Genomic DNA, 26,876 nt, shown 5'->3' with positions numbered 1-26,876 from the left:
AGCGACCAGGCTCCTGATTCCCAGCGTCCACGGCGGGGCCCGTTAAACGCAAGCAGGAAAGCGGGCGTGTGTTTTCTCCTTCCTCTTCCCTCCTCCCCAGAGACGCGAGCCCAGTCCTTTCCCCTCATTCTCACCCGCGCCGCGTCCAATGGCGGCCCCCGCCGCCCCGCCCCGCCCCCGCCCCCGCCCCCGCCCCCACGCCGCTCCCTCCTCCCCCGCCCGGCGGGAGGCGGCCGCTGCGGCCGTCACGTGCGCGGGCAGCCGCCAAGTGAGGCCGCTTTTGCGACGCGGTGACAGCCAAATGGTGCGACAGGAGGAGCTGCCGCCGCGGCCGCAGCGCCCCGCACCGAGAGGCTCGAGACGGCTCCTGGCGTCGCCCAGAGGGAGCGACTGAGCTACAGAGTCCGGCGCCGGCGGGCGGCGGCGGCGGCGGGCGGGCGGCGCGGGCGGCGCAGGGAGGGCCCGCTACAAGTGCCCTCGCTCCCGCCGCTCTCCATGAACCGGACGGAGTAAGCCGCGCCTCCAGCAGGGGCTGCGCCTCCATGAATCTCTAGGGTTTTTTTCTCTCCCTGCTCCTCACCCCCACCCCGGGTCCCGGCCCGCCTTCTCCCTTCGCCAGCAGCGGCCGCGTCCAGGTGCGGAGTCCAGAGCGCAGCGCAATGGCGTCCAACCCCGAACGCGGGGAGATTCTGCTGACGGAGCTGCAGGTAAGGGCCGCGGCCCGGGCGCGAGGCGCCGGCGGCGAAGGACAGACGGAGAAAGCCTGGCGCGGGGACGCGGGCCGAGGGAAGCCGTGCGCCGCCGCGCCCCTGGCCCGCTAAGTGCGGAAACTCGGGATGTCACTCGGGAGCCAGAGCCACTGCCCCCGCGGGAACTGTGGCCTGCCACCGCTTTGATTCGGCTCTACCTACCAGAGAGACCCCATCCTGGGGCTGGAGTCGGCTCTCACCCGGTCCCCAGGGCGGCCAGCTCACCGCCCCCTCCCTGGTGTCAGCGCCGCCCGCGGACACCCCTGCGCCCCCTCCCTCCGCCGGGCCGGCCCCGCCCCGCCTTCCCCTCGAACACCGCTCCTTAAACTCCTTTGAATGACTCCCAAGCTGTTTTCTCGTCCCTCCCCTTCCCCTCCGACTCCGCACAAAGAGCGCCCCCATAACTTCCAGCCCCCAGACAAGTTTTTTTTTTTTTTTCCAAACGTGTCTCAGCAAATGCTTGCTTCACTTCACCAGCCCGCTTCAGGTGTCTAGATTTCTTTCTTCTACTTTGAAGGCTACCTTTTTTCCCCTCTTTTTTACCAAATGTTAGATACATGGTCCCCTGCCCTGCTGCTCCCGGCTCAGATCCGAAAGCTCGGATGCTGATGCTTTTCAGGCTTCGTTTTCCTTACCTTTTGAATATCAGAAAAAGAGCTACAGTAGTTGTTTACATGTGAAAAGGCGGTCGACTAAGGGAAAATGTTGGGCACCACTGGCTTGCAGAGGATGAGAACAAAATAGATCTCTTAATTAGTTAAGTCCATGTCGAGTAGCAATATTATTCTTTCTGTTTTCCAGCTAAATATTTGATGATGTAGGCACAATTTTTGTTTTTAGGTCTCTGTAATGTTACAGGGTACTTGCGCTACCTTGGTGGGTTTATTTTTCATGGCTTTGGAGTGTCTCAGATGTTTACATCAGGATTAAAGTTTCATGCTTATTTTTTGACTTCAACCTATTTCGGCTCATTTAAATATAGTCGTCTTCTAGCTACTCTAAGATTGCGATGGCAAATAGAAGAAAAAATAGTATACTTACATTTCTTTTTTGTGCATTTAGCAGTTAGTTTTTTAAAGAACTCTTAATCTAGACAGAATTCTTGATGATGTCAAAATTCAACTCCTAAATTTTTTTTGCTGTTTAATCTATTGGGAGGGGGATGAATCCCTGTGTTAGCTTGGTTTATTGTGCAGTTAGATGTAAGCTTGAAGGCATTGTGATAATACTTGGTATTTCCTCCACAAAAATAGAGATTTCAACAAGGTATATCAATGCACTATTGCAAATTTAGAATCCTTTGACAATGCAGAGCTGAATTTCATATTGTAGAACATGTAACCATATAGTGTTTTAATTACTCTTAGCCTTTTATAAGGAGGTCTTACACATACCAATTTGCTAAGTGAATGAAATTTACTGTTTTATTATTCAACACGAGCTTTATAATGAAGTTTGAGGCATATCAGAAATGCTTTCCACTGCCTAGTCTTGAAATATGAAAAACATGCTTTGATTCTCACTGAGAAAAAGCCATGAAAATGACAGGAACATTTTCTTTGAGAGGAGTGGCTTCAGAATCATAAAGTATTGGCATCCTTATTTGTATTTTATAGAAAGTTAGCATAAAAGACACTATTTTGGCACTGGATGTAAAAAAATATTTTCATGTGTATTAAAGTATAGCATTTAGGGATTTTTAATAAGATTTTTTTTTGTAATAACAAAGAGGCAAGTCAAATAAATAGAAATTTAAAATATGAGTATCTTAAAAATGGAATCAAACTAGGGAAACATCTAGTCTAAAATAAAATAAAATGTAACCTCCTCCATAAAAATAGTTTTTATTAAATGTTACCTTACAGGCTGTCATGTATGTTAAGAGCATTTTTCTTGGTATATTTGATTCTCAGTTCTAATAAAAGTTATTTCATTTGAACTTGATCATGTTTATTAAAATAATTGAGAATATTATTTATATCAGCAGTCAAGATAAACCACGATAAAATTTGCTTCACCAAGTATATGCATCTGTTCAAACATTTTATTATTTCATTGCATCATGAAACAAGAATATAGTAACCAAATATTTATCAAACTTGTTTGGAGAACCAGTTTTTTAAAGGTTTCTGAGTTGTGTGAATTTATTCAGATTGCAAAATTGTTATGTGAAATTCTTAATGCTTCTCTGCCATACAGATTTTAAGTATTTAAATAGTAATTCGAATAGCAGGTTTTTAAATTGTTTAGTTAAAAACTGTTACTTTGCCATATCTTGTATCACTGGAAGTTACATGTTACCATGTGCTTTTAATTTAATTGATTTTTAGAAACATTGTATAACTCTTAAAAATTATTTTTCACTATATTGGAGAATTTGAAATATTTTAGTACTTGAGCTGGAATTGGCTTATTAATAACCTTCGGTTGTGGAAAGACAAAGCAAAGAAAATCTGAAACCACAATCTTGTTAATTATTGTATTATTTCTAAGGAATAATGTTTCTAACTCTTGCTAGTAATTTAGGAGGCTTATTCAATAAGGAATCTGCTAGTAATTTAGGAGGCTTATTTAACAAGGAATCATTAATAAAGTGTACATAGACTTTGATGGCTAGAGGCTTCAGTGTGTAAGGAAGACTATTTGCTGTAGTAAAAATAAAAATAGGCTGTTGAAAATATTGACAATTTAATTGACGATTTCTAATTTTTATCTCTTACAATTAAGTTGTCTCCTGTTCCCTTTTTTATTTGAAGTGTAGTGGGAAGCTTAGTGAGATACTTTTGAGGCCAAAGAAATTAAAGTTTATTTTCAAGGAAACTGGATTGATGAAAACTAAAGAATCTCAAAATGAAAATGTCAGCTACAACAGTAATTTTGTATACTGCAAACCCAAATATTGAGTAGGATACTAATAAACTTACCTTGTTTAATCCTGGAGATTCATCTTCATCAAAATGGCTAATAAAGTGTTGAGAATCTTAAATTCCATTCTCAGCAGAACATAAGTAGAGGTGACTTGCTCAAGTGGAAGGTTGAGGTAGTTAGCCTTACATTACAGAGATTCATTTCAAGAAACACTTATTGAGTATCTACCAAAGGTATATTGGAGGGCATAAAGATGACAGGATATGGCCGTTACTTCTAGAAGAGAGTATATGTAACATTTACTGATTATTTGCTCTGTGTCAGACTTTGTACTTAGTACGCTGTACACCTTATATAATCTTTACAACAATCCAATAAAGTGAGTGTTGTTATTTCCATTTTACAGATCAGGAAACTAAGTTCAGGAGTAATAAGTAAATTGTTCATGGTTTCACTGTAAGTCAGAGTTTGAATTTGGACTCATGTCTTGACCTCTGCGACATTTGTAAGCTACTGCAGTTGTGTGGACCCATAAATGTTTTGCATTCCAATGTTGTAAATGTGTGAACTTTCTAAGAATTGGCCCAAAATGTAAGTAATTTAGCAGTGCTTTATTATTGCGATAAGGTATAAAATTCTACAAAGAATAACAGTACAGTTAAGCTTTTTGCAGGTTTTCTTCATTTAACAATTACTGTTACTTTTGAAAGTTATCAAATGTTTGCCCAAAACCTTCCAGAAGTTATAAGATTTTAAGCTCATGTGTAACCAAGCTCTGTGTTTGGCACTTACAAGGTATTCAGTACATCTGTGAGAAGGCTCCATTTGTCACCCAGGGTGAGAAGTGTCTTGACTGTTATTAGAGAAGTTGATTTTAAACATTGACAAAGAAATTATTTAGTTTTCTTTAATTTACATTTCTAATCCCTTGTCCCAAAAATATTTCCTTAAAAAGTTCAAAAGGGACTTCTGCATTAGTTAAGCTGTACCTACATACAGTACCCTGTTGTTTTACCCAATTGGTGGCAAATTGGGAGGTAGCATCTAATTTTGCAGCAATACTAGAAAGTGGAAGGTCTCTGTGTTGGGAGGATTGAGACTAGGGTGAGCTGGAGGAATGTAGTGTGAGAAAATGGGCAAATGGGTAAAACAGATTTTACAAGTTTTTTCACATTATCAGTATAATACAGGTTCATTCTAGAAAATCTGGAAAATGCAGAAAAGCACAAAGAAAACAAAAGGTGCTCATAGATAGGTCAGTCAGTGATAACTGACAAACTTTTCCAACCTATAAGTCTCTGGCATTTGAGTCCACTTCCTCTTTTTCCCCCTTTTTAAAAAACATTGAGCTATATTTGACATACACTGTATAGTTTTAAGGTATACAATGTATTGATTTGATATTTTCCCTCCCTCTGTATCCTGTTTTACTTATTAGAATTTTATAGAGAAATGAGGTTTATAGGGTCTTTAGGTTGAAATAGCTATAGATTGAAAAATGTTTGCCACTGGTTCTAGATAAGTGGGTCTAACTAGTTTTATTGACTTTTTTTATCTTACCATATTTTTATTTTGAGTTGGTGCTTTGAGATACAGTTAAGAAGAGTAAGTTGAGAATACAGTATGGACTTAGACAATGATACATAGCATCAACTCTTTCAACATAAATGGATACAATGTGGTTTTTCAGCTTAGATTTGCTTCTCACTACTTTTATAGAATGCTGTGTACTTTACTGAATAAGACAGACCCTTAAATAACTTGACATGTACTTACTGACTACCTAGGTAAAAGTCTTTGTACTGAAACCAGTATTATAAAATGATGGGCTCTAAAATGGATCATGTTTTCTGATCATTTCTAATTAGTAAAATAGAGATTAGTTCTAGTCTCCTTACAACTCCTGTTCACACATGATCAATATTGAAATAGGAAAAGGTAAGGGCACCTTCCAGGCATTGTCTTGTTTGCTCCAGAGCTTTGCATCTGATTCTTGGGTTCTCCTCTCTGATTTTCCAGTTTGGCTAAATTTTCGTGCTTTTTATCAGGTAATTCCTATGTGTCTATTTTTAAACAAATGTGAAGAGTGGAGTAGTAGTTTGTAGAGATCAATATCACTTAAAATAATGTTACTTCCAGGAGCATATGTGATATTTGAATAGAGTAGTTAATTCTGCATCATTTTCTAGTCCAGTGTACTATGTTGAACAGGTGTCAGATGTCTACTCTATTTCAGAAACCAGCTTTACTCTAACTAGAGTATGACAAAATCATATCACAGTTAATGTGATTAACTTTTAATATATAGCAGAGTTCAAACTTGGCAACAAAAAAAGTCAAAGACTAGTTAAAAGCTTTAAAAAGATATTTAAAATTTTGACTGGGAAAAACATACTAATGAAAAAGTAACTTTGAACAACAAGTTTATACTGTATAGCATGGGGAACTATATTTGGTATTTTGTAGTAACTTATGGTTAAAAAGAATATGAAAATGAATATGTATATATGTTCCTAGATGACTGAAGTATTATGCTGCACACCAGAAATTAACACAATATTGCAAACTGACTATACTCCAATAAAAATATATTAAAAAATAAAGAAAATAAAATGTCAAAAAAGTAACTTCTCATATGTTAGAAAAGCAGAAATAGAGAACATTTATTTTGATACGTGTCTAATTTCTCTTAATTTTACCTAATGAAATCTTACTTGAAACTAGCTCTGTCACATTCAGCTTTTCACAGTCTCACAAAAATTAAACATGTGTAACATGTACATAAATATTGTCTGTTAAAAATGAACAACACAAACTCCCGGGAGAAGTGTATTTGTTGATGATAAATACCTTAGGTTTGAAGGTAAATGTTGGTGTCACATTATAGAGATGAACTGATAAGAATTACATGATATATACTGTTACTAGGATTTATCTATTTTAGGAATTTGGCAGTGATTACTTTTTCTAATTGGTTCAGGCTTTACTGCCCTGGCTCACAATTTACTAGAAAGTTGTTATTACAGAATTTGAAATTTATTTTAGATTATAGAAAATATACTCACCACTCAATACATGTGTTTTACAACAATTATGCTGTTTTCCCTTTCCTATAGTTGTTGCCTTAGCGATTTCTCTAAGGAGGTGCTTGCTTTATCTGTTTCAGAATTTTCATTGAAAAAATGTCATTAAATTTTTTAATTTTTTTTCCTTTTATTAAACCTTAAAGTACACTGGTTTAGATTAATCAGTATCTATCCTATATCATTGTAATAGACACCCATAGACCACCACTCACTCCCCACCTCCACAGAAAAGTTAGGAACTTAACCTACACATGGTTTTTCTTCATTCCACCCCCTACCTTCACCTTCATGTCATCCAAGGTAATCATCATCTTGAGTCCAGTGTTCATTCTCTTGCTTTCTTTGTATATAGTTTTGTTGGCTATGTAATTCTAAAGTTACATCTTTTATTTTAGTAGTTTTTATTTAATTGTGTTGAATATAATATCTCCAAACTTGGTTTTTCACCTGTTTTTGTGGATTTAACCATATTATTGTATGTTGCTGTAGTCATTCATGTTAATTGCTGTATTACATTTCAATGAGTAAAATCTTCAACTCTCCCTTTGTTGGATATTTTGGATATTTATCCACTTACTCTTCCTTGTTGGGCATTTAGTTATTTCCCGGTGTTTGTAATTGTGATTGATGGTGCTATGGACATTCTGTGCACTTTTTCCCATTGTATATATATAAGTTTCTGTTGGCTATACACCTAAAGGTACAGCTGTTAACCTCACAGAGTGGGTGCATGCCCAACTTCCAGTGTGGCTGTGCCAGTTTATATGCATATCAGCGATACGTAAGAGCTAAAATATCCTTTGGTTGTCTGTCCTCTCTGACATTCGACGTTGTCTTCTAATTTTTATAAACCAGAGAATGTAAAATGCTGTCTCATTGTGGTATTGATTTGCATTTTCCTGATCATCACTAATGTAGAACATTTCCTTGTATGTTTACTGGCCTTTTATGTTTCCTCCTCAGTGAAATTTCTGTTCATGTGTCTTGTCTATTTTTCTGTGTTTTTCTTACTGATTTATAAAGGTTTTTTTTTAATATTCTTTGTATTAACCCTATGTGTATGTTTTGAATGTATTCTCTGTAACTTGTCTTTTCATTTTCTTTTAGGGAATTGGTGGGACAGTTTTAAATGTTTTACCTTTTTTGACAAATGTTCAGAATCATTTATATCATTGTGATCAACAGGCTCGACCTTAATATCTGTTCTAGGTTTGGTATAGAAAGGGTAGAGTTACACAGTTTATGACTTGTGGATTCACAAGCTAACCACATTTTATTATTTCATTTGAAGAGACAGGTATATTCCAAGTCTAGAATTATGTGAATTGGTTATTCAGTTATATAATAGCTTGTTAATAAGTGCTGTAGTTAATCGGTTTAATATTGGATATAAAATATAAAATAGTCTTCTCTTGTAGAATTGACTGTTATTTACAAACCTGGAATCATAATGAAGTTTTGTCATTGCTGTGGTATCTTTTGATGAAAAAAAATAATTTTAGTTAAATTTGTCAGTCTTATTCTGTGCCACAATTGTAAATTTCTGGATGAGAAAATTTGATTGACTCCATACAGAACATGTACCCTGATCCAGTCAACTATGTCAGTGGAGGGGTGGCATGCTCAGTACCACAATATGGCTGCAAGGGTTCTCCTGTGAGTTAGGGATGGGGACTGTTCCCTGAGAAGAGCGTATAGGCTGAGAAAGCACTTCTGTGCTTAAGCACTTTTAGTAACTTTTCACTGATTATAGAATTAAATATATTATACTTCCATCATCTGGCCTGTATCAGTCTTTTCAGTTTTTTCTGTGTATCTTACTCTCTGATATATTAAACTATTTGCAGTTCTTGGAACTACACAATTTATACCTCTGTGTCTTTGCGTATGCTATTTGAAACTTTAGGAATACTGATATTGATGGTCTGCCTGAAAAGCTTTTGACCAATTGGATACTTTAAAATTCTGCTAAGAAAAATGTGTTCAGTGAATATATAGATATATTCATGTCATATAATCAAGAAAATGTTTCTTAAGGTGCATTTTTGATAAATAAGTAGTTAGTGACTGGTCACATGGCATTTTGGTCCATTGGCAAATTAGCCTGCTCTCCACTTTACAGCTCCTGTTATTGAACATATCATCCACTATGGCAGTTAATTGTTAAATTATACGTGTCTTGCCCACTTTCAGGATAGGAACTAGGTAGGTCTTACTCGTTTTTATGTGTCTAGCACCTGGCATATGGCTTATACTTGATACATGCTTGAATAAAAAATGCTTAATAAATAGATGACTGATTTCTGTAACTGATTCTATGACCAGTTTACTACATCTGCCTTTATACTTCCAAAGGTGATCATTCTTTCTCTGGTTGCCCGTGCTGGAAGTCCGCTGGTTACTTTGATTTGACTGCTGTCTCAGCCTCTTCAGGTGATGCTTCCATTTATGTAAATAGAATTGATTCATTATTTGGCCGCTGTCTAAGTTTGAGCCCTCATTATCATCACTTGGATGATTACAGTGTCTTGATATTCCACCTCTACCTCTTTGGTCTCATTCTGTTTTTGTCAGACCGTGTACAACTGCTGGGTTCAGAAACTGTCTCTGGCATTCAGTGGCTCCAGGCTGCTCCTGATTCCTTAGCTCAGCACTGAAAGCTGTTGTGGTCCCCAAATTCCTTTTAATTCTTAACTCTTTTCATGCAAGCAGCCGAATCTTTGGGCCCACCACGATTAGTGGTGTTTCCTCACCTGTGTTCTGTCTGTATTGTTACAGTCTGTCAACTAGAATGCTTCTTTAGGACCCTATTTAGATCTGCTTTTTAATGTTTTCCCCTTACTTCCCCTAGTCACGTGTAATGTCTCCTCCAAACTTCAGTAGGAAATTTTCAGTCTCATGACTTAGGCCATGCATTGTATTGCACTGCAGTGGTTTGCATCCTGCCTCATTTTCTCTCCTACGTTGAATGCTTGAAACCTTTGAGAGAAAGGACTATGTATTTTGTCTTCATCTCTGCTCTTCAGTCTTGAGCAGAGCGACTTGTGCATACCAGCTACTTACTAATGCTCATTGAGTAGACAAGTCTCATGTGGGAAAATCCCAGGTTTAAAGTTTATTACTTTAAACTTTTTTTCTGCTTTTGTTTTGGTACTTATGAGGGGCAGAACTGCATTATGTCGTTTTTCTTTACATAGAGCCCCTTGACAAGTACATGCTCTTAAGTTTATTCCCTTCAGTCGTAATAATTTAGTTTCCTATCTCAGACTGAGAATTTTCTACTGGCAGGAGGTGCCAAGTCTAGATATAATTGAAGCAACTAGTAATAATAAAAATAGTAATTTTTATATTATTAAAACAAGTTATAACTATATTGATGTTATTTCATTGAATCCTTAAGACAATTCTACTGAAGTAGTGCTGTTCAGTCCTTTCTTACTTGCCATCAAAACTCCAGATTCTTTTCTCCCTTAGGAAGGACAGTTCAGTTCCCTCAAATTACTCCTCTTGAATTCTGTAGCCAAATTCCTCAAGTGTTCATCAAACAGAAGGAACTTATATATTTAATAAAATCCTTAGATAACAGCTATACTTACAAACAGCAAAACTTCATTCTTGCTGTATCAGTAAAAGTTATCTAATTTCTCATTCTCTTGGAAGCCTTGGGGGAAGGTTCCTTTATGTATTGAATCGTCATCAGTTGTAAGTGCCTGTTACAGTACAAACACTTGACCCTGTCAATTCTTGATGCATTACCAGTTAGGTACCTAAAGAAAGGGAAGCCTCATTGAGTTTAAAAAGTGTGCATTTTTTGAAGATACTTAAGGATGTTACAACTACTGGGTCATGAGCCAGTGCTGTTCAGGATGTTAGGACAATGTCGTATGAGTACGTATTCTGTATACGTTGATACGAAGCTGCCCGTTTGTAAGTAAAGAGGTGGACTATACTCCATTCTGAGATTTTGCCATTTCTGCTTCTCTTCTTTCCTTTTTTGATGTCAAAAATATACTCCCTTTTAAGAAATGATGAGGATAATTGATAATAATTTTCTAACTGGCAAAATAATAAATCAGTAATCTTATATCTACCAAATTTATTTTTGGAAATTTACTGATCAGTAATTTTAAGGTGGTGTTGAAATCACTGGTCTAGTAGAAAACTAGTTTTGAAATCATAGAGACAAAGATTTAAATCCCATATTTAGCACAGATTAGCTGTCTGACTTTGTGTGAGTTATTTAGCTCCATGAGGCAAGTTTTCTTATAAAAATGGTGATAATTTCTGGCTCAGGGCTATTGTAAGGTTTTTGTTTGTTTTTCTTTTCCACTAATAATAGACATTTATTTCTCACATCTCTGGAGACTGGAGGTCAGATATCAGGGTGCCAGGGTGGATGGGTTCTGGTGAGACCCTTTTCCTCGTAGGAGTTTGTTTTTTTTTTTAATTGGAATATAGTTGATGTACATTATTATATAAATTACAGTTGTACAATATAGTCATTCACAATTTTTAAAGGTTGTACTCCATTTATAGTTATAAAATATTGGCTATATTCCCTGTGTTGTACAATATATTGTCATTTATTTTATACATAATAGTTTGTACCTCTTAATCCTGCCCCCTATATCGCCCCTCCCTGCTTCCCTCTCCCCGCTGGTAACCACCAGTTTGTTATCTATATCTGTACATCTGCTTCCTTTTTGTTATATTGACTAGTTTGTTGTATTTTTTAGATTCCACGTCAGTGGTATAGTAGTTGTCTTTCTGTCTGATTTATTTCATTTAGCATAATACTCTCCAAGTCCATCCATGTTGCTGCGCATGGCAAAATCTCATTCTTTTTTATGGCTGAGTAGTGTTCAGTTGTGTATATATACACTACACCTTCTTTATCCGTTTGTTTTGATGAATACTTTGATTGCTTCTGTATCTTGGCAACTGTAAACAGTGCTGCTATGAACATTGGGGTGTGTGTATTTTTTCAAATTAGTGTTTTGTTTTTTGGGGTACATACCCAGGAATGGAATTGCTGGGTCATGTAGTAGTTCTATTTTTAGTTTTTTGGGGGGAAACCTTTCATCTGTTTTCCACAGTAGCTGCACCAGTTTACATTCCCACCAACAGTATACAAGGGTTCCCTTTTCTTCACATCCTCGCCAACATTTGTTATTTGTATTCTTTTGGTGATAGCCATTCTGACAGGTGTGAAGTGTTATCTCACTGTGGTTTTAATTTGCATTTCTCTGATATAAGTATTTTTTTAATGATGTACATAAATTTCCTGGGATGTGTAAACACTTAGTAATCCTTCCTTCTGCAGGTTTATGTTTTAGGATTACTTCATTTTTCTTTCAATTTTCTTTAAATACTTAAGTTGTATGTTTGATAGGCTGGCTGAAGTTCAGCATAAGAGACCTAGAGAACTGATCATACTTCATAGGTTGTTTTCCCCTCTTTTCTTTCCTCTGTTGGCTCATAGAGGGTATAATGAGGATGTGCATATATCCATGATTGCCTTAATTTAAAATATCAGCATACTGAAGTTATGTAAGAATAATAAAAGAAATTACAGTTTGATAAATAATGAGCTAGGATTGAGCTTTCATGTAAGAATCTTATTTGTCATGCAAAAAATATGTATGGTAAATATTGAACAATAGAACAATTTGGTGATTTCATGAAGTAGTTTACATAAGTTTAGATCCTTATTTTGTCCTTTCCCAGAGGATTTTGGACTTTTTATAAATTTGAACTAAGATTATATATCTGCAGAGTCCAAAACGGCCCTGCACATTTCAGCACCGGAGAAACAATTTTGTGGTAGTATATTTCTGAATATTAATAAATAATATCAAGTCTGATTGAATGTGCTTCAGCTTTGATGTGTGAATTATAGGAAATGTCCAATTGTTTTTTACTTACTGGTTAGCGTGATTGACTTTTAATTTTGTTGCGATGGAAACTGTATCTCTACACTGCAGCATCAATAGAATGTTCATTTTTACTATAATTTTTTGTTCTAGTGGGTTTTCATTGTGTTAAAACCTCCTAAAACACTTTACAAAATCCTACACTTAGTTTTGGTTTGTCCTTTTGAGGATTGTCCTTTAACCATTTGGAATCCTTCAATATCACATCTAAAGCAAAATTCTTTCTTTATCAAATCTCCCAGAAAACTTTACTAAGTCTCCTTAAAAAAAATAAAAAGTAGACCTCTCCTTTCCTTTTCTTTGAAGTTGACGAGACAGAGGGTAAGTATTTTACTGTAGGGTAATGGTAATTATAGAGATGGAACTGGTGTTGATTCTAAAAGTATACAAAATAAAGAGAAAGATGTTGAAAATATGAGTAGTACTACTAATAGTAATGTCACTCTATGTTTGTGAAGCATTTTTGAGTAGTCGTGCACTCGTGCGTGTATTATGTCACTTGATTCTTGAAATGACCCTTTGAGTTAGGCCTGGGGAGGGATTATGATATCCAGTTTGCAGGTGCTCGTGTTTACTCAGCCAGTGCCTGCTTTAACGTCAGCCGTTACCTTCTGACTTGTCCCTCATTTTAGTACTCTATACAATTCTAGTTTTATTAACTTCTAGAGTTGTAATTTTTCCTTTAGTATACCTAAAAATGGTTAACGTTTGCCAAGTTTTATTTTTTTTCCTCATAATCAACACGCATCTCCTAAGAACACTGCACTGAGTAGAAAGAGCGGGCCAGGCAAAGTCAAAGAAATGCATTTGTTTTTTTTTTTTTAATCAGTTGCATTTTATTTGGATATACTCTTGATATACTTATAACATTCTTAGTTGGATTTTAGAAGTCCAAATTCATAAATCTTTTATACAAATTTACTTTTTTAAATTGAGTTATAGTCATTTTACAATGTTGTGTCAAATTCCAAATTCTATAACAATTTTTCTGTTATACATTCATTGTCACATTCTCTTTCGCTGTGAGCCACCTGTATATATTTCCCTGTGCTACACAGTACAATCTTGTTTAACTATTCTATATTTTGAAATCCCAGTCCCTTCCCACCCCCTGCCCCCTGGCAACCACAAGTTTGTATTCTATGTCTATGAGTCTGTTTCTGTTTTGTATTTGTTTTTTTTTTTTAAGATTCCATATATGAGCGATCTCATATGGTATTTTTTTCTCTTTCTGGCTTACTTCACTTAGAATGACATTCTCCAGGAGCATCCGTGTTGCTGCAAATGGCATTATGTTGTCAGTTTATATGGCTGAATAGTATTCCATTGTATAAATATACCACTTCTTCTTTATCTAGTCACCTGTTGATGGACATTTAGGCTGCTTCCATGTCTTAACATTTGCCAAGATATTTTAGAAGTGAATGCCTTTCTTTTCTCCCCAAGAAAACTGAGAAAAACTATAAAGATAATATATAGTTTGCCACCTAGTTGTTAGTATTCATGGCAGTATCAAAGTTCTTTGTAAAATTTTTGTAATATAAAAATACTGTAGAGGTATAGTGATTCCAAGAGTAGTAGTGTGTAACTTCTGGAAAGCTTATCATGGTTTAACATTTATATAAAACTTAAAAATCATTTAGAGAGGCTATTACTAATGAAACTGAATGATGTTTTCTATGTTTATAAATTATATGTTAAAACAGGCCAGTCATGCTACCCACATAATATAGACTTGCAAAGTGGGTATTTTATGTGCATGAGCTATTTTAGTGCACTTTAAAAAATACTCATGTTTTATATATTTTAAAGGAATATTTTTCTCGTGTTATAGTCTGCACTTACTTCTAATTTATGACTGTTTGTGGGGGCAAAGATCTTGCAGTAATAATCTACTTTAAGTAAAAAAGCTTTTTAAAAGCCGAAGGGAAAAATTCATTTTATCAGCCCTTTTCCACTTGAGCATCTAATAACTTTCCTAAAATACTTTGTTGTAATATGTTAACACTTCCAGTGATGCTGGCGTTTGGGCCTAAATACATTCAGATAGAGTAAGAGGAAAGGGATAAGCTGCTTGCTGTTGCTATTTGTATTCATTTTACCCTCTTTCCTTGTACGTAAGCTGTTTCTTATTAGTGGCAGTATTCTCATCCCTGCTCTAGTTTTTCTTTGCTATCCTCCTTAGAACCCGCGAGCTCTACTTTTACTATGCCCTTCCAGTAAAATAGAGCTCATCTTATCGTCTAAGGAAGTTAAAAATAACTATACAATGAACTGAATATATTTCTGGGTTCTGTTTTTCATGTTGCTCAATATGTGAGTTGCTCAAGACCGTTTCTGTTGCTGGTGCCTAAAACCAAGTCAGGCCAAACAACAAAACGCTGAGTGCGCTGTAGTTCAGCTTTGACTTTACTCTGTGAAGTCTTGTGCCTTCTTAAAAGAGAGGATGTTCTCTTTCCAGCTAGGTCCTGTGGAATTAAAATGTTCAGCTCTTGGCTGTGGTGGGGTAATGTAGTACAACTTGATTTATTATGGGGTTGTTGTAATTTTTTCTCAGCAAATCTGATGCCTTCATCTCTAAGAAACAGTTTATTTCCTTTATTGGTGACTTTCAATTTCCAGTTAGCTGTTTTATCAGAGTTGCTTATTTGGTCAAATTATGATGCTTTAAAAAAGTTTTTTAATTGTGGTAAAATGCACATAACATTTGCCATTTTAACTATTTTAAGTGTACAGTTTAGTGGCATTAAGTATATTCACCGTGTTGTATAACTATCACCACCATCCATCTCCAGAACTCTTCATCTTGGAAAACTGACACTGTGTACCCATTAAACACTAGCATTTCATTATCCCCTCTGCCCAGGTCCTGGCGAAAACGATTCTATTTTCTGTCTCTGTGAATTTGACATATAAGTGGAATTGTGTAGTATGTATCTTCCTGTGATTGATTTATTTCACTTAGCATTATGTATTCAAGATTCACCCTAGAGGTTTTTTGTTCACACGCGGACTGCAAAGTGTTAAAGCACTTTGTACTGAACAAATTTTAAATAAATTGGTTTTGAAATGAGGTAAATAATGTCTTAGAAGTTTAATATATTAAAAATATATGAAGTGTCGTGTATTTGTATACATCAGAGATTTACAGAAAATAGATTAACGTTGAAATCGTATTTTGTACTCATCATCCTCTTAGGAGCATATGTGTTGTGTTTAGGAGTTGGAGTTTAATTGATCTCAGGTGTAGAAGACAGCAGATGAAGATTTGTAGTAATTTGTCTAGTTTTTTCATATTGAGATCTTAACACAACTTAACCTAGAAATTTTTTAAATTTAAATTTTTTTTTATTCGGATATAATTGACATATAACATTATAATAATTTTAGGTATATGACATAATGATTTAATAGTTGTATATACTGCTAAATGATTACCACAATAAGTTTAGTTAACATCATCACTACACATAGTTACAAATTTTTCTTTACTTATGTTGTGAGCTTGTTCGTAAGATCTATTCTTAGCTGCTTTCAAATATACAGTATTGTTAACTAGAAATTCTTAACTGTATTCCTAAGTATTTCTATTATCATTGAAAAATTAGATGAAGTTTTTTCTGATGGCTTCAAATGCTGTCTCTAGAGAACTGGAGGGACAGCGTGGTATGTGTGTTTGTCGCATTCCCTTTTTTACTCTGTGTTGTATGTTTTTATTAATACTAGATTGTTGACCTATCTTTTTAAGTTTCTTTTTAAAAAAGATATGAAGATATTTTTAAATTTTTGAAACAGTTTTTGAACCTGTTGGCTATATTTACAAATAATTTTAACCTGCTGAATAATTGCTGGAGCTTGAGAACTCACTTAAATCTAGCATTTTTTAAGTAATTAAAAAAAAACCTTTTTATTAATTCCATGAATATATTATTTGAAAGACTGGAAGCCAAAAATAAAATTCCTAATTTCTTAAAATAATGGTTCATGTATTTCTTTTCAAAAGTAAATAGGAAATTGATCTAATCTCATTTAAAAAAAAATCTATCAAATGGACTTTTTCTATATCAGAACTATTAACTACTATTGCAGTAATTTAAAAACAATCTTTAGTTAGAACTGACATTAAGGAACAAAAAGTTAGGCTGTTGTTTGTTCTGACCTTGTGAAAAAAGAAAGGAGTGATATTGACAGTAAACAAGTCTGGAATTAGATATCTTTTTAGGCTTAATTGTTGGAGTTGGGCTAAGAAAGGATACCCGCTTACATTCCAGCTCCTTGTAAGATAAAAACTTTTGTTTTTCTGTTACTAACTTGACTTACTGCAGATAGAATTAATGAGCTGATGTGATAATGAGAAGTGGCTGAAACTGAGAAAAGTAGATAATTTTTAAAATCTAGTATATGTAGATATTACAAAAAAAAAAAAACCTTCAGTAACCAAGAGTGTAAGACAGATTTAAATGAAAGGAAATTGTTCTCTCATTGTAGATTTTCTGCTATACAAATGACAGAAACAAATAAACTTTCTTGAGTTTAGGAAAGAGTTACGAAAACAGAATTTCACAGTGCACTGTTTGCACACTAATATTTTGTGTAGGTTTTTGTTTTTTGGGTTTTGTATAAATTTAATTTTTTAATTGAAGTATATTCAATTTAAAATGTTGTGTTAGTTTCTGGTGTGCAGCATAGTGATTCAGTTATCCGTATATATTCCTTTTCATATTCTTTTCATTGTAGGCTATTGCAATATATTGAATATAGTTCCCTGTGCTATACAGTAGGACCTTGCTGTTTATTTTATGTATAGTAGTTAGTATCTGCAAATCCTGAACTCCCCAATTTATCTCTCCACCTCCCCGTCTTTTCTGCCCGGTAACCATAAGTTTGTTTTCTATGTCTGTCAGTATTTCTATTTTATAAATAAGTTCATTTGTGTCATTTTTTTAGTTGCCACGTATAAGTGATATCATATGGTATTTTTCTTTCTCTCTCTGGCTTACTTCACTTAGTATGACAGTCTCCAGGTCCATCCATGTTGCTGCAAATGGCATCATTTTATTCTTATTTTTTGGGGGGGCTGAGTAGTATTCCATTTTGCATATACATACAACTTATTTATTCAATCATCTTTATTCACTTTTATATGTTTAGGTGCACCTGTATTGGGTACATATATGTTAACGAGTATAATATCATCTTCTTGTATTGCTCCTTTTATCATAATATGTCCTTTGTTTTTTTTTTTACAGTCTTTGTTTTAAAGTCTTTTTTGTCTGATATGAGTATTGCTACCCCTGCTCTCTTGTCATTTCCATTTGCATGAAATATCTTTTTCCATCCCCTCACTTTCAATCTGTGTGTGTCCTTTGCCTTAAAGTGGGCCTCTTGTAGGCAGCATATTGTAGGCTCTGGTTTTATTCTCCAATCTGCCACTCCGTGTCTGTTGATTGGAGCCTCTATGGAAAAGAAAAGGCCTCAACTAGAAACAAGAAAGTTACAAAACGGAAAAACTCACTGGTAAAGGCAAACATACAGTAAAAGTAGGAAATCATTCCTGCACAAACTAGTAAGAAGGGTAAATGACATACATAGTAAAATCATCAGTCTCCACAATAAGCAGTTAAGAGACACACAAAACAAATGTACAAATGTGATATCAAAAACAGTAATCATGGAGGAGGAGAGTACAAATGCAGGGTACTTAAAATGCATTTGAAAATAGGAGATCAGCAACTTAAAGCAAACACACACACACACACACACACACACACACACACACACAATGTTATACCAAAACCTTATGGTAACCACAAACCAAAAATTTATACTAGGTGTACAAACAAAAAAGAAAAAGGAATCCAAACATAACACTGAACAGTTGCCAAATCACAAGAGAAGAGAACAAAAGAAGAAAAGGAAGAGAAAGACCTACTAAAATGAATCCAAAATAATTGACAAAGTAGCAGTAAGAACATACATATCAATAATTACCTTAAATGTAAATAGACTAAGTGCTCCAAGTAAAAGATAGAGACTGGCTGAATGGATACAAAAACAAGACCTATGTATTTGCTGCCTACGAGAGACTCACTTCAGATCTGGAGACACATACAGACTGAAAGTGAGGGAATGGAAAAGGGCGTTCCATGCAAATAGAAATTAAGAAAACAACCTGAAGTCACAAATATCAGACAAAATAGACTTTAAAATAAAGCCTATTCAAGAGACAAAGAAGGATACTACATAATGCTCAAGGGATCAATCCAAGAAGAAGATGTAACAACTGTAAATATATATGCACCCAACATAGGAGCACCTCAATATATAAGGCAACTGTTTGCAGACATAAAAGGAGAAATTGACAGTAACACAATAATAGTGGGGGACCTTAACACCCCACTTAAATCAGTGGACAGATAACCCAGACAGAAAAATCAGTAAGAAAACACAGGCCTTAAGTGACACATTAGACCAATTGGACTTAATTGATATTTACAGAGCATTCCATCTGAAAACAGCAGAATTCACATTCTTCTCAAGCGCACACAGAACATTCTCCAGGATAGATCACATGTTGGCCTACAAAGCAAGCCTCTGTAAATTTAAGAAAATTAAAATCATACCAATCATCTTTTCTGACCACAACACTATGAGGTTAGAAATCAACTACAAGAAAAAAAAAACTGCAAAAACTGCAGACATGTGGAGGCTAAACAGTAAGCTACTAAACAACCAATGAATCACTGAAGAAATGAAAGAGGAAATCAAAAAGTATTTTGAGACAAATGAAAATGAAAACACGATGATCGAAAACCTCTGGGACAGGGCAAAAGCAGATCTAAGAGGGAAGTTTATAGCGATATAAGCCTACCTCAGGAAACAAAAATCTCAAGTGAACAACCTAACCTTACCCTTAAAGCAATTAGAGAAAGAAGAACAAACAACCCGAAGTTAGTAGAAGAAAATAAATCATAAAAACTACAGCAGAAATAAATGAAGTAAAAGAGGCTAAAAAATAAATAAAATTAATGAATCTAAAAGCTGGTTCTTTGAAAAGATAAGCAATTGATAAGCCTTTAGTCAGACTCATCAAGAAGAAAAGGGAGAGGGCCCAAATTAACAAAATCAGAAATGAAAAAGGAACAGTTACTACCAACACCACAGAAATGCAAGGGATCATAAGAGGCTACTATGAGCAACTATATGCCAACAGAAAGGACAACCTAGAGGAAATGGACAATTTCTTAGAAAGGTAAAATTTGCCAAGACTGAACCAGAAAGAAGGAGACAATATGAATAGACCAATTACCGGTACTGAAATTGAATCAGTAATTTAAAAACTCCCAGGACCAGATGGCTTCACAGGCAAATTCTACCAAACATTTAGAGAAGAGTTAACACATCCTTCTGAAACTGTTCCAGAAAATTGCAGAGAAAGGAACACTTCCAGACTCTTTCTATAAGGCCACCATCACCCTGATACCAAAGCCAAACAAACAAAATCACAAAAAAAGAAAATTACAGGCCAATGTCGCTTATGAATATAGATGGAAAAATCCTCAACAAAACACTAAGAAATCAATTCTAACAATGCATTAAAAGGATCATACAGCATGATCAATGGGATTTATCTCAGGGTTGCAAGGATTTTTCAGTATCCACAAATCAATGTGATACACCACATTAACAAACTTAAGAATAAAAACCATATGGTCATCTCAATAGATGTAGAAAAGCTTTGGATAAAGTTCAACATCCATTTATGATAAAAAATCAAATCTTCAGAAAGTGGGCATAGAGAGAACAAACTTCAATAAAGGCCATATATGATAAACCCATAGCCAACATCATACTTAATAGTGAAAATCTGAAAGCATTTCCTCTAAGATCAGGAACAAGACAAGGATGCCCACTTTTGCTACTTTATTCAACATAGTTTTGGAAGTCCTAGCCATAGCAATCAGAGAAGAAAAAGAAAGAAAGGGAACCCAAATTGGAAAAGAAGAAATAAAACTGTGACTGTTCACAGATGACATGGTACTAGACATAGAAAACCCTAAAGAAGCAACCAGAAAACTACTAGAGCTCATCAATGGATTTGGTGAAGTTTCAGGATATAAAATGAATACACAAAAATCAGTTTCATTTCTATACACTAAGAACAAAATAGCAGAAAAGGAAATTAAGGGAACAAACCCATTTACCATTGCATCAAAAAGAATGAAATACCAAGGAATAAACTTACCCAAGGAGGCAAAGGACATGTATTATGAAAACCTTAAGACACTGATGTAAGAAACTGAAAACAACATAAACAGATGGAAAGGTGTACTGTGTTCTTCAATTGGAAGAGTCAATATTATTAAAATGGCCATACTACCCAAGGCAATATACAGATTCAGTGCAATCCCTATCCAATTACCAATGATATATTTCACAGAGCTGGAATAAAAAATGTTAAATTTGTATACAGAAGAACTCAAATACCCAAAACTTTGAAACAGAACAGAACTGGGGGATTCATGCTACCTGACTTCAGACTATACTACAAAGCTACAGTAATCAAAATAGTATGGTACGGACACAAAAATGGACACATAGATCAATGAAACAGGATAGAAAGTCCAGAAATAAACCCATGCACTTATGGTCAGTTAATCTATGGCAAAGGCAAGAGTATGCAATGGGAGAAAAGACCATCTCTTCAACAAGCAGTGCTGGGGAAACTGGACAGCTACCTGTAGAAGATTGAAATTAGAACATTCTCTAATATCATATACAAAAATAAACTCAAAATGTATTAAAGACCTAAATGTAAGACCAGATACTATAAAACTCCTAGAGGAAAACATAGGTAGAACATTCTTTGACAGAAATTTCAGCAATATTTTTTTCAATTGAGCTTCTAGAGTAATGGAAATAAAAGCAAAAGTAAACAAATGGGAACTAGTTAAACTTAAAAGCTTTACAGAGGTAAGGATACCAATGACAAAATGAAAAGATAACCTACAGAATGGGAGAAAATATTTGCAAATGATGCAACTGACAAGGGACTAATTTCCAAAATATACAAATAGCTCATACACCTTAATATCAAAAAAAAAAACCAAAAACAAAACATACAGTCCAATAAATAAATGGGCAAAAGGCCTAAATAGACATATCTCCAGAGAAGACTTCCAGATGGCCAACAAGCGCATGAAAAGATGCTCACTAATTGTTAGAGAAATGCAAATCAAAGCTACGATATCACCTCACACCAGTCAGAATGGCCATCATTAAAAAGCCTACAAATGATAAATGCTGGGGAGGGTGTGCAGAAAAAGGGACCCTCCACTGTAAATTGGTACAGTCACTATTAAGGACAGTATGGACATTCCTCAAAAAGCTAAAAACAGATTTACCATATGGTCCAGCAATCCCACTCTTGGGCATATATCCAGAGGAAAATATAATTAAAAAAGACACGTGCACCCCAGTGTTTACAGTAGCACTATTTACAATAGCAAAGACATGGAAACAACCCAGATGTCCATGGACAGATGACTGGGAAGATTGGGGAGGGGGTATGTGTGCGTGTACGCACGCACACAGACATACACATGCATACAATGGAACACTACTTGGCCATAAAAAAGAATAAATACCATTTGCAACAACATAGATGGATCTGGAGATTGTCATTCTAAGTGAAATAAGTCAGAAAGAGAAAGAAAAATACTATATGAAATCACTTATATGTGGAATCTTTAAAAAAAATCACATAATGAACTTATCTACAAAACAGAAACAGGCATAGAGAACAAACTTATGGTTACCCGGGGTTAAAGCAGAAGGGGGAGGGATAAACTGGGAATTCAAAATTTGCACCTCTTGGGGACTGATGGAAATGTTAGCTATCTAGATTGTGGTGGTGGTTTCATTGCTGTACATCTATCTAAATTCACCAAATTGTACATCTGAAATATTTATTATTTACTGTACAGGAATCATACCACAATCAAGGTGTTACTATATATATATATATATATATATATATATATATATATATATGCTAAAATCCCTGTTAAAATGTTGCCTTATGTGAGAGAGCATTCCCTTGGTTATCTTACATAAAAGGACTTCCCACCCACCTTCCAGCACGCCTTATCCCCCTTCTGCCTCCTTGGTTTATTTATGTAGACTACCTGAAATAAAGCATTTATTACTTTATGTGCTGATACTTAATGGGCACTTTAGTAAATGTTCTTGTGTAATCTTCCTCATTCATCATGAGCAATGAAATTCTTGCCTTTTAAAATTTATGAGATACTTTTTAAAATGGTAGTTATTTCAATTTATGCTAATAATATGGTAATTATTTTATATAGTACAATAAAGTCTAAAGTATGCAAATTGTTTTATAATTTAAAATACTTTTTTATCATTAAGTTATTTTAATTACCATTTGTTGAACACCTATTGGGTGACATGTTGGCGTATGCTAGATATCTTACCGTTTTTATTTTACTAATCCTCACAACAGCTCTAGAAAGTATTGATTTATCTTCTTTCTTTACCTATAAAGGTATATAGGCATAGAGAAGTAAAGTACTTGTTCATGTTATACAGCAAGTTAGCCCAACTGGAATATGAAGCAGGGTTTATCTAAATCTAAGCCAGTGCTCTTTTCACTGTATATTTTATATTTTAATTTTTTTATTCTGGTTTTATTGAGATATAATTGACATACAGCACTGTGTAAGTTTAAGGTGTACAGCATAATGATTTGACTTACATCATAAAATGATTATCACAATAGGTTTAGTGAACATCCATCATCTCATATAGGTACAAAATTAAAGTAACAGGAAAAAAATCTTTTTGCTTGTGATGATTTACTCTCCAAACAGTTTTCATATATTACATACAGCAGTGTTAGTTATATTTGTCATGTTGTACATTACATTCTTAGTACTTATTTAATGTCTCATAACTGTGGAAGTTTGTACCTTTTCACTGCCATCACCTTCCACCTGTCTCCTCTGGTAACAACAAATCTGATCTCTTTTTCTGTGAGTTTGTTTGCTTGTTTTTGAAGTATAATTGACCTGCAACACTATGGTAGTTTCTGTTACACAATATAGTGATTTCATATTTTTGTACAGTTCAAAATGATCACTCCAGTAAGTCTAGTTACATATGTCACCATCCCAACATACTGCATAGTTATTGACTATGCTCCCCAAAGAATACATTTCATACCCATGACTCATTTATTTTGCAGCTGGAAGTTTGAGCTTTATCTCCCTAACCTATTTCTTTCCTCCCCCTCACCCACTCCCCTCTTACAACCACCTGTTTGTTCTTTGTATCTATAATTCTGTTTCTGTTTTGTTATGTTTGTTTTAGTTTTTGGATTCTACGTATAAGTAAAATCATATGGTATTTGTGTTTCTCTGATTTATTTCACTCAGTGTAATAACCCTTTGGGCTCACCCACGTTGTCACAAATGGCAAGATTTCATTCTTTTTTATGGCTGAGTAATATTTCATTGTGTGTGTGTGTGTGTGTGTGTGTTTATTACACCTTCTTTATCCATTCATCTATTGATGGTCACTTGAGTTGCTTCCACATCTTGGCTATTGTATATTGTATAGGTATAGAGAAATCAAATCACTTGTTTATATACATAGCAAATTAGCCCAAGTGGAATTTGAAACTAGATCTGTCTAAATCTAAGCCTGTGCTCTTTTCACTGTATATTTTATATTTTAATATTTTAAACAATTAGAGGGATTTATTGTTGAATTTTGTAATGAACATTTTCCTCCACAGAATGTGATTTGATTTACTACAGAGTTCTTGGAACAACATAATGTGATAAAAAGCTGAGGCTACTATCTATAGATCTATAAAATATTAAATAAGATGGGCATATATCAATTTTGCCTAATCTAGTTCACAGGTAAGAAAAATGATACCCAAAGAAGTTAAATGATTTGTCTACCATCACTAAGTGAGGGAACTGAGACTAGAGCCAAGATATCGTAGTTCTAGGAGAGTAAGGTTTTTAATGAACAACTTTGAATGTAATAAAAAAAAACAATATAACCATGTCTTCAGTAAGGGAATAAGAAGACATTCTCTTTAAAAACAAAAAACATCTTTCATTATTGAGATCTAATAGACATACAGTAAACTGCACGTATTTAAAATATACAATTGGATAAGTTTTGATAAGTTTTGGCACACTTTTAAACCCATGAAAACATTACTGCAGTCAACATAATGAACATATCTGTTGCCCCAAAAGTGTCTTTGTTTCCCTTTGTAATCTCATCCTCTTGCCATTACATCCCTTTCCCCATTCCCAGGCCCAGACAACTGCTTTCTATCACTGTAGATTCATTTGCATTTTCTAGAGCTTTACATGAAAGTATCCTACAGTGAGTACTGTTTTTTTACATAGCTTCTTTGACCCCACATAGTAATTTATGAGATTCCACCATGCCATTGTATGTAGCAATCATTTGTCCCTTTTTATTGCTCAGTAATATTCTATTGTCTGGGTATACCACAATTTGTTTCTCCATCTGTCTGTTCTTGAATATTTGGATTGTTGCCAAGTCTTGACTATTACAAATAAAGCTTTTATGAACATTCATGAGCAAATTTTTTTAGTGGCTTTGTGCTTTTTTTATTCTTGTGTAAATGCCTAGGAAGAAAGTAATTTATTTTTGGCATGAAAAATATCTCGTTATTTTAATTGTGTCTCCTAATTATAGCAGAGGGTTTTCATTTGCTTATTGTCCATTCTGAATTCTTTTTCTATTAATTACCTGGTCATATTTTTCTAACCAAAATATTTAGGAAAAGCCACTCTAACGTTTCCCATTTATTTATCTCATAGTGCTCTTGATAATGGCAAAAGTAATCCATGTGTAATTTATATTTGAATTACTATGGTACTTGTCTTAATGATTGTTTTTATATTTTTCTTCTGCTGCATTTTTACTTGTTTTGTGTATTTGAAGGAAAGCCAGCTTATTGGATAGTATATGAGAACGAAACAATTGCCGTTTGGTTACATGTGGTAGGATGACTTAACACTAATGCTGATTGACAACCTGGAGTGGGGAGGATATTATTATTATTATTATTGATACGTAATGCCGTAATGACATTCTGTAGATCTGCAGTAGTAGCCTGCCTGTTATCCTCTAACTGTGGTTTTTGAGGTTCAGCCTGTCTAACCTGTAGTTCTTGTGTTAATGTGAACAGAAATAAGGAAACTAGTTATGGTTATTGACTGGTTCTCTGTAGGTTTTTGTTATCTAACTCCACCCACAGTGGAATGTGTCATTTTATAAACTCTGTTCTATTTGATAGCAAAGAATAAGATAGCTCAAAGTGTTACTGTGAGTATTTATCTTCCTGTGGAGTTCTGCTTATGCCAGTGGAAAAGTTGGTTCTTCACTTTGGAGAATGTGGTCTAACGTGTTGGGTTACAGTATCAAGTCATACTTCACAATTACCAATTCTGAATTGTGATTAAAATGTAATTTTGTTTTATGAAATATTTAGTCATACTATAATGACTCATTAATGGAGAATGAAGTTTGTTTTCCAAATAAAGCAGTCTTAATTCTTTAAGCATATGAAACTGATTTTTAACGTTATTTCTAGAAGTTACATTTACGCAATGTATGTCACATTTTGCTGCCTGATTTACGAAATATACTTAGAAATTTGACTCTTTCTTTAAATAGGTAGTACTCCTTATTTCTGTACTGAATGACTTTAGTGGTTATGATGATTCTTTTTTTTCTTCTTTTTCTCTCAGGTATTACTTCTCACTCAGTATATTAACTGCGAGCAGCCATTTCTCCATTCATTCAACAAATATTTACTGAGCACCTTCTATGTTCAAAGCATTATTCTGGGACCTGGTCATATAATAAGGCTCAAAATATTCAATAGTGATCAAATATACTTCCTTCTCTCAAGGAAGTTAAATTGTGGAAGGAAAGACAGACATAAGTGATTATACAGGAATATTGGACTTCCAGGGGGTTTGAGAACTGCTAAACTAAGATAATGAAGGGGGAAGAAAAGAAAGTATACAATCCCAGTTCACCATTAAAGGATTTAAAATGGGCATAATGTAAGGTTTGAGTTAAAATTAGAACTAATCACTATTTTAGAAAACAGAATTGAAACAGTTTAAGAATTTGCCATAAGTCTTATTAGAGCAACT

The 26,876-nt window shown here is 35.0% G+C and overlaps 1 protein-coding gene across 1 annotated transcript in view; it reads left to right on the top strand.

Moving 5' to 3' along the window:
• Window positions 1-316: 316 nt before the first annotated feature.
• The window catches only part of PKN2 (protein kinase N2), a 110,999-nt gene continuing 84,439 nt past the window's right edge, over window positions 317-26,876 (top strand). The window contains exon 1 of the mRNA XM_072974013.1: window positions 317-707. Within this exon, the coding sequence (XP_072830114.1) occupies window positions 660-707 (48 nt within the window). The 5' untranslated portion in view covers window positions 317-659. The remainder of the gene's footprint in view (window positions 708-26,876) is intronic.

Source organism: Vicugna pacos, chromosome 13 (assembly GCF_048564905.1).
Source record: "Vicugna pacos chromosome 13, VicPac4, whole genome shotgun sequence".
Taxonomy (NCBI): Eukaryota; Metazoa; Chordata; class Mammalia; order Artiodactyla; family Camelidae; genus Vicugna; species Vicugna pacos.
The sequence above is the reverse complement of the archived record's forward strand: the minus strand, read 5'-3'. Positions and strand labels throughout refer to the sequence as shown.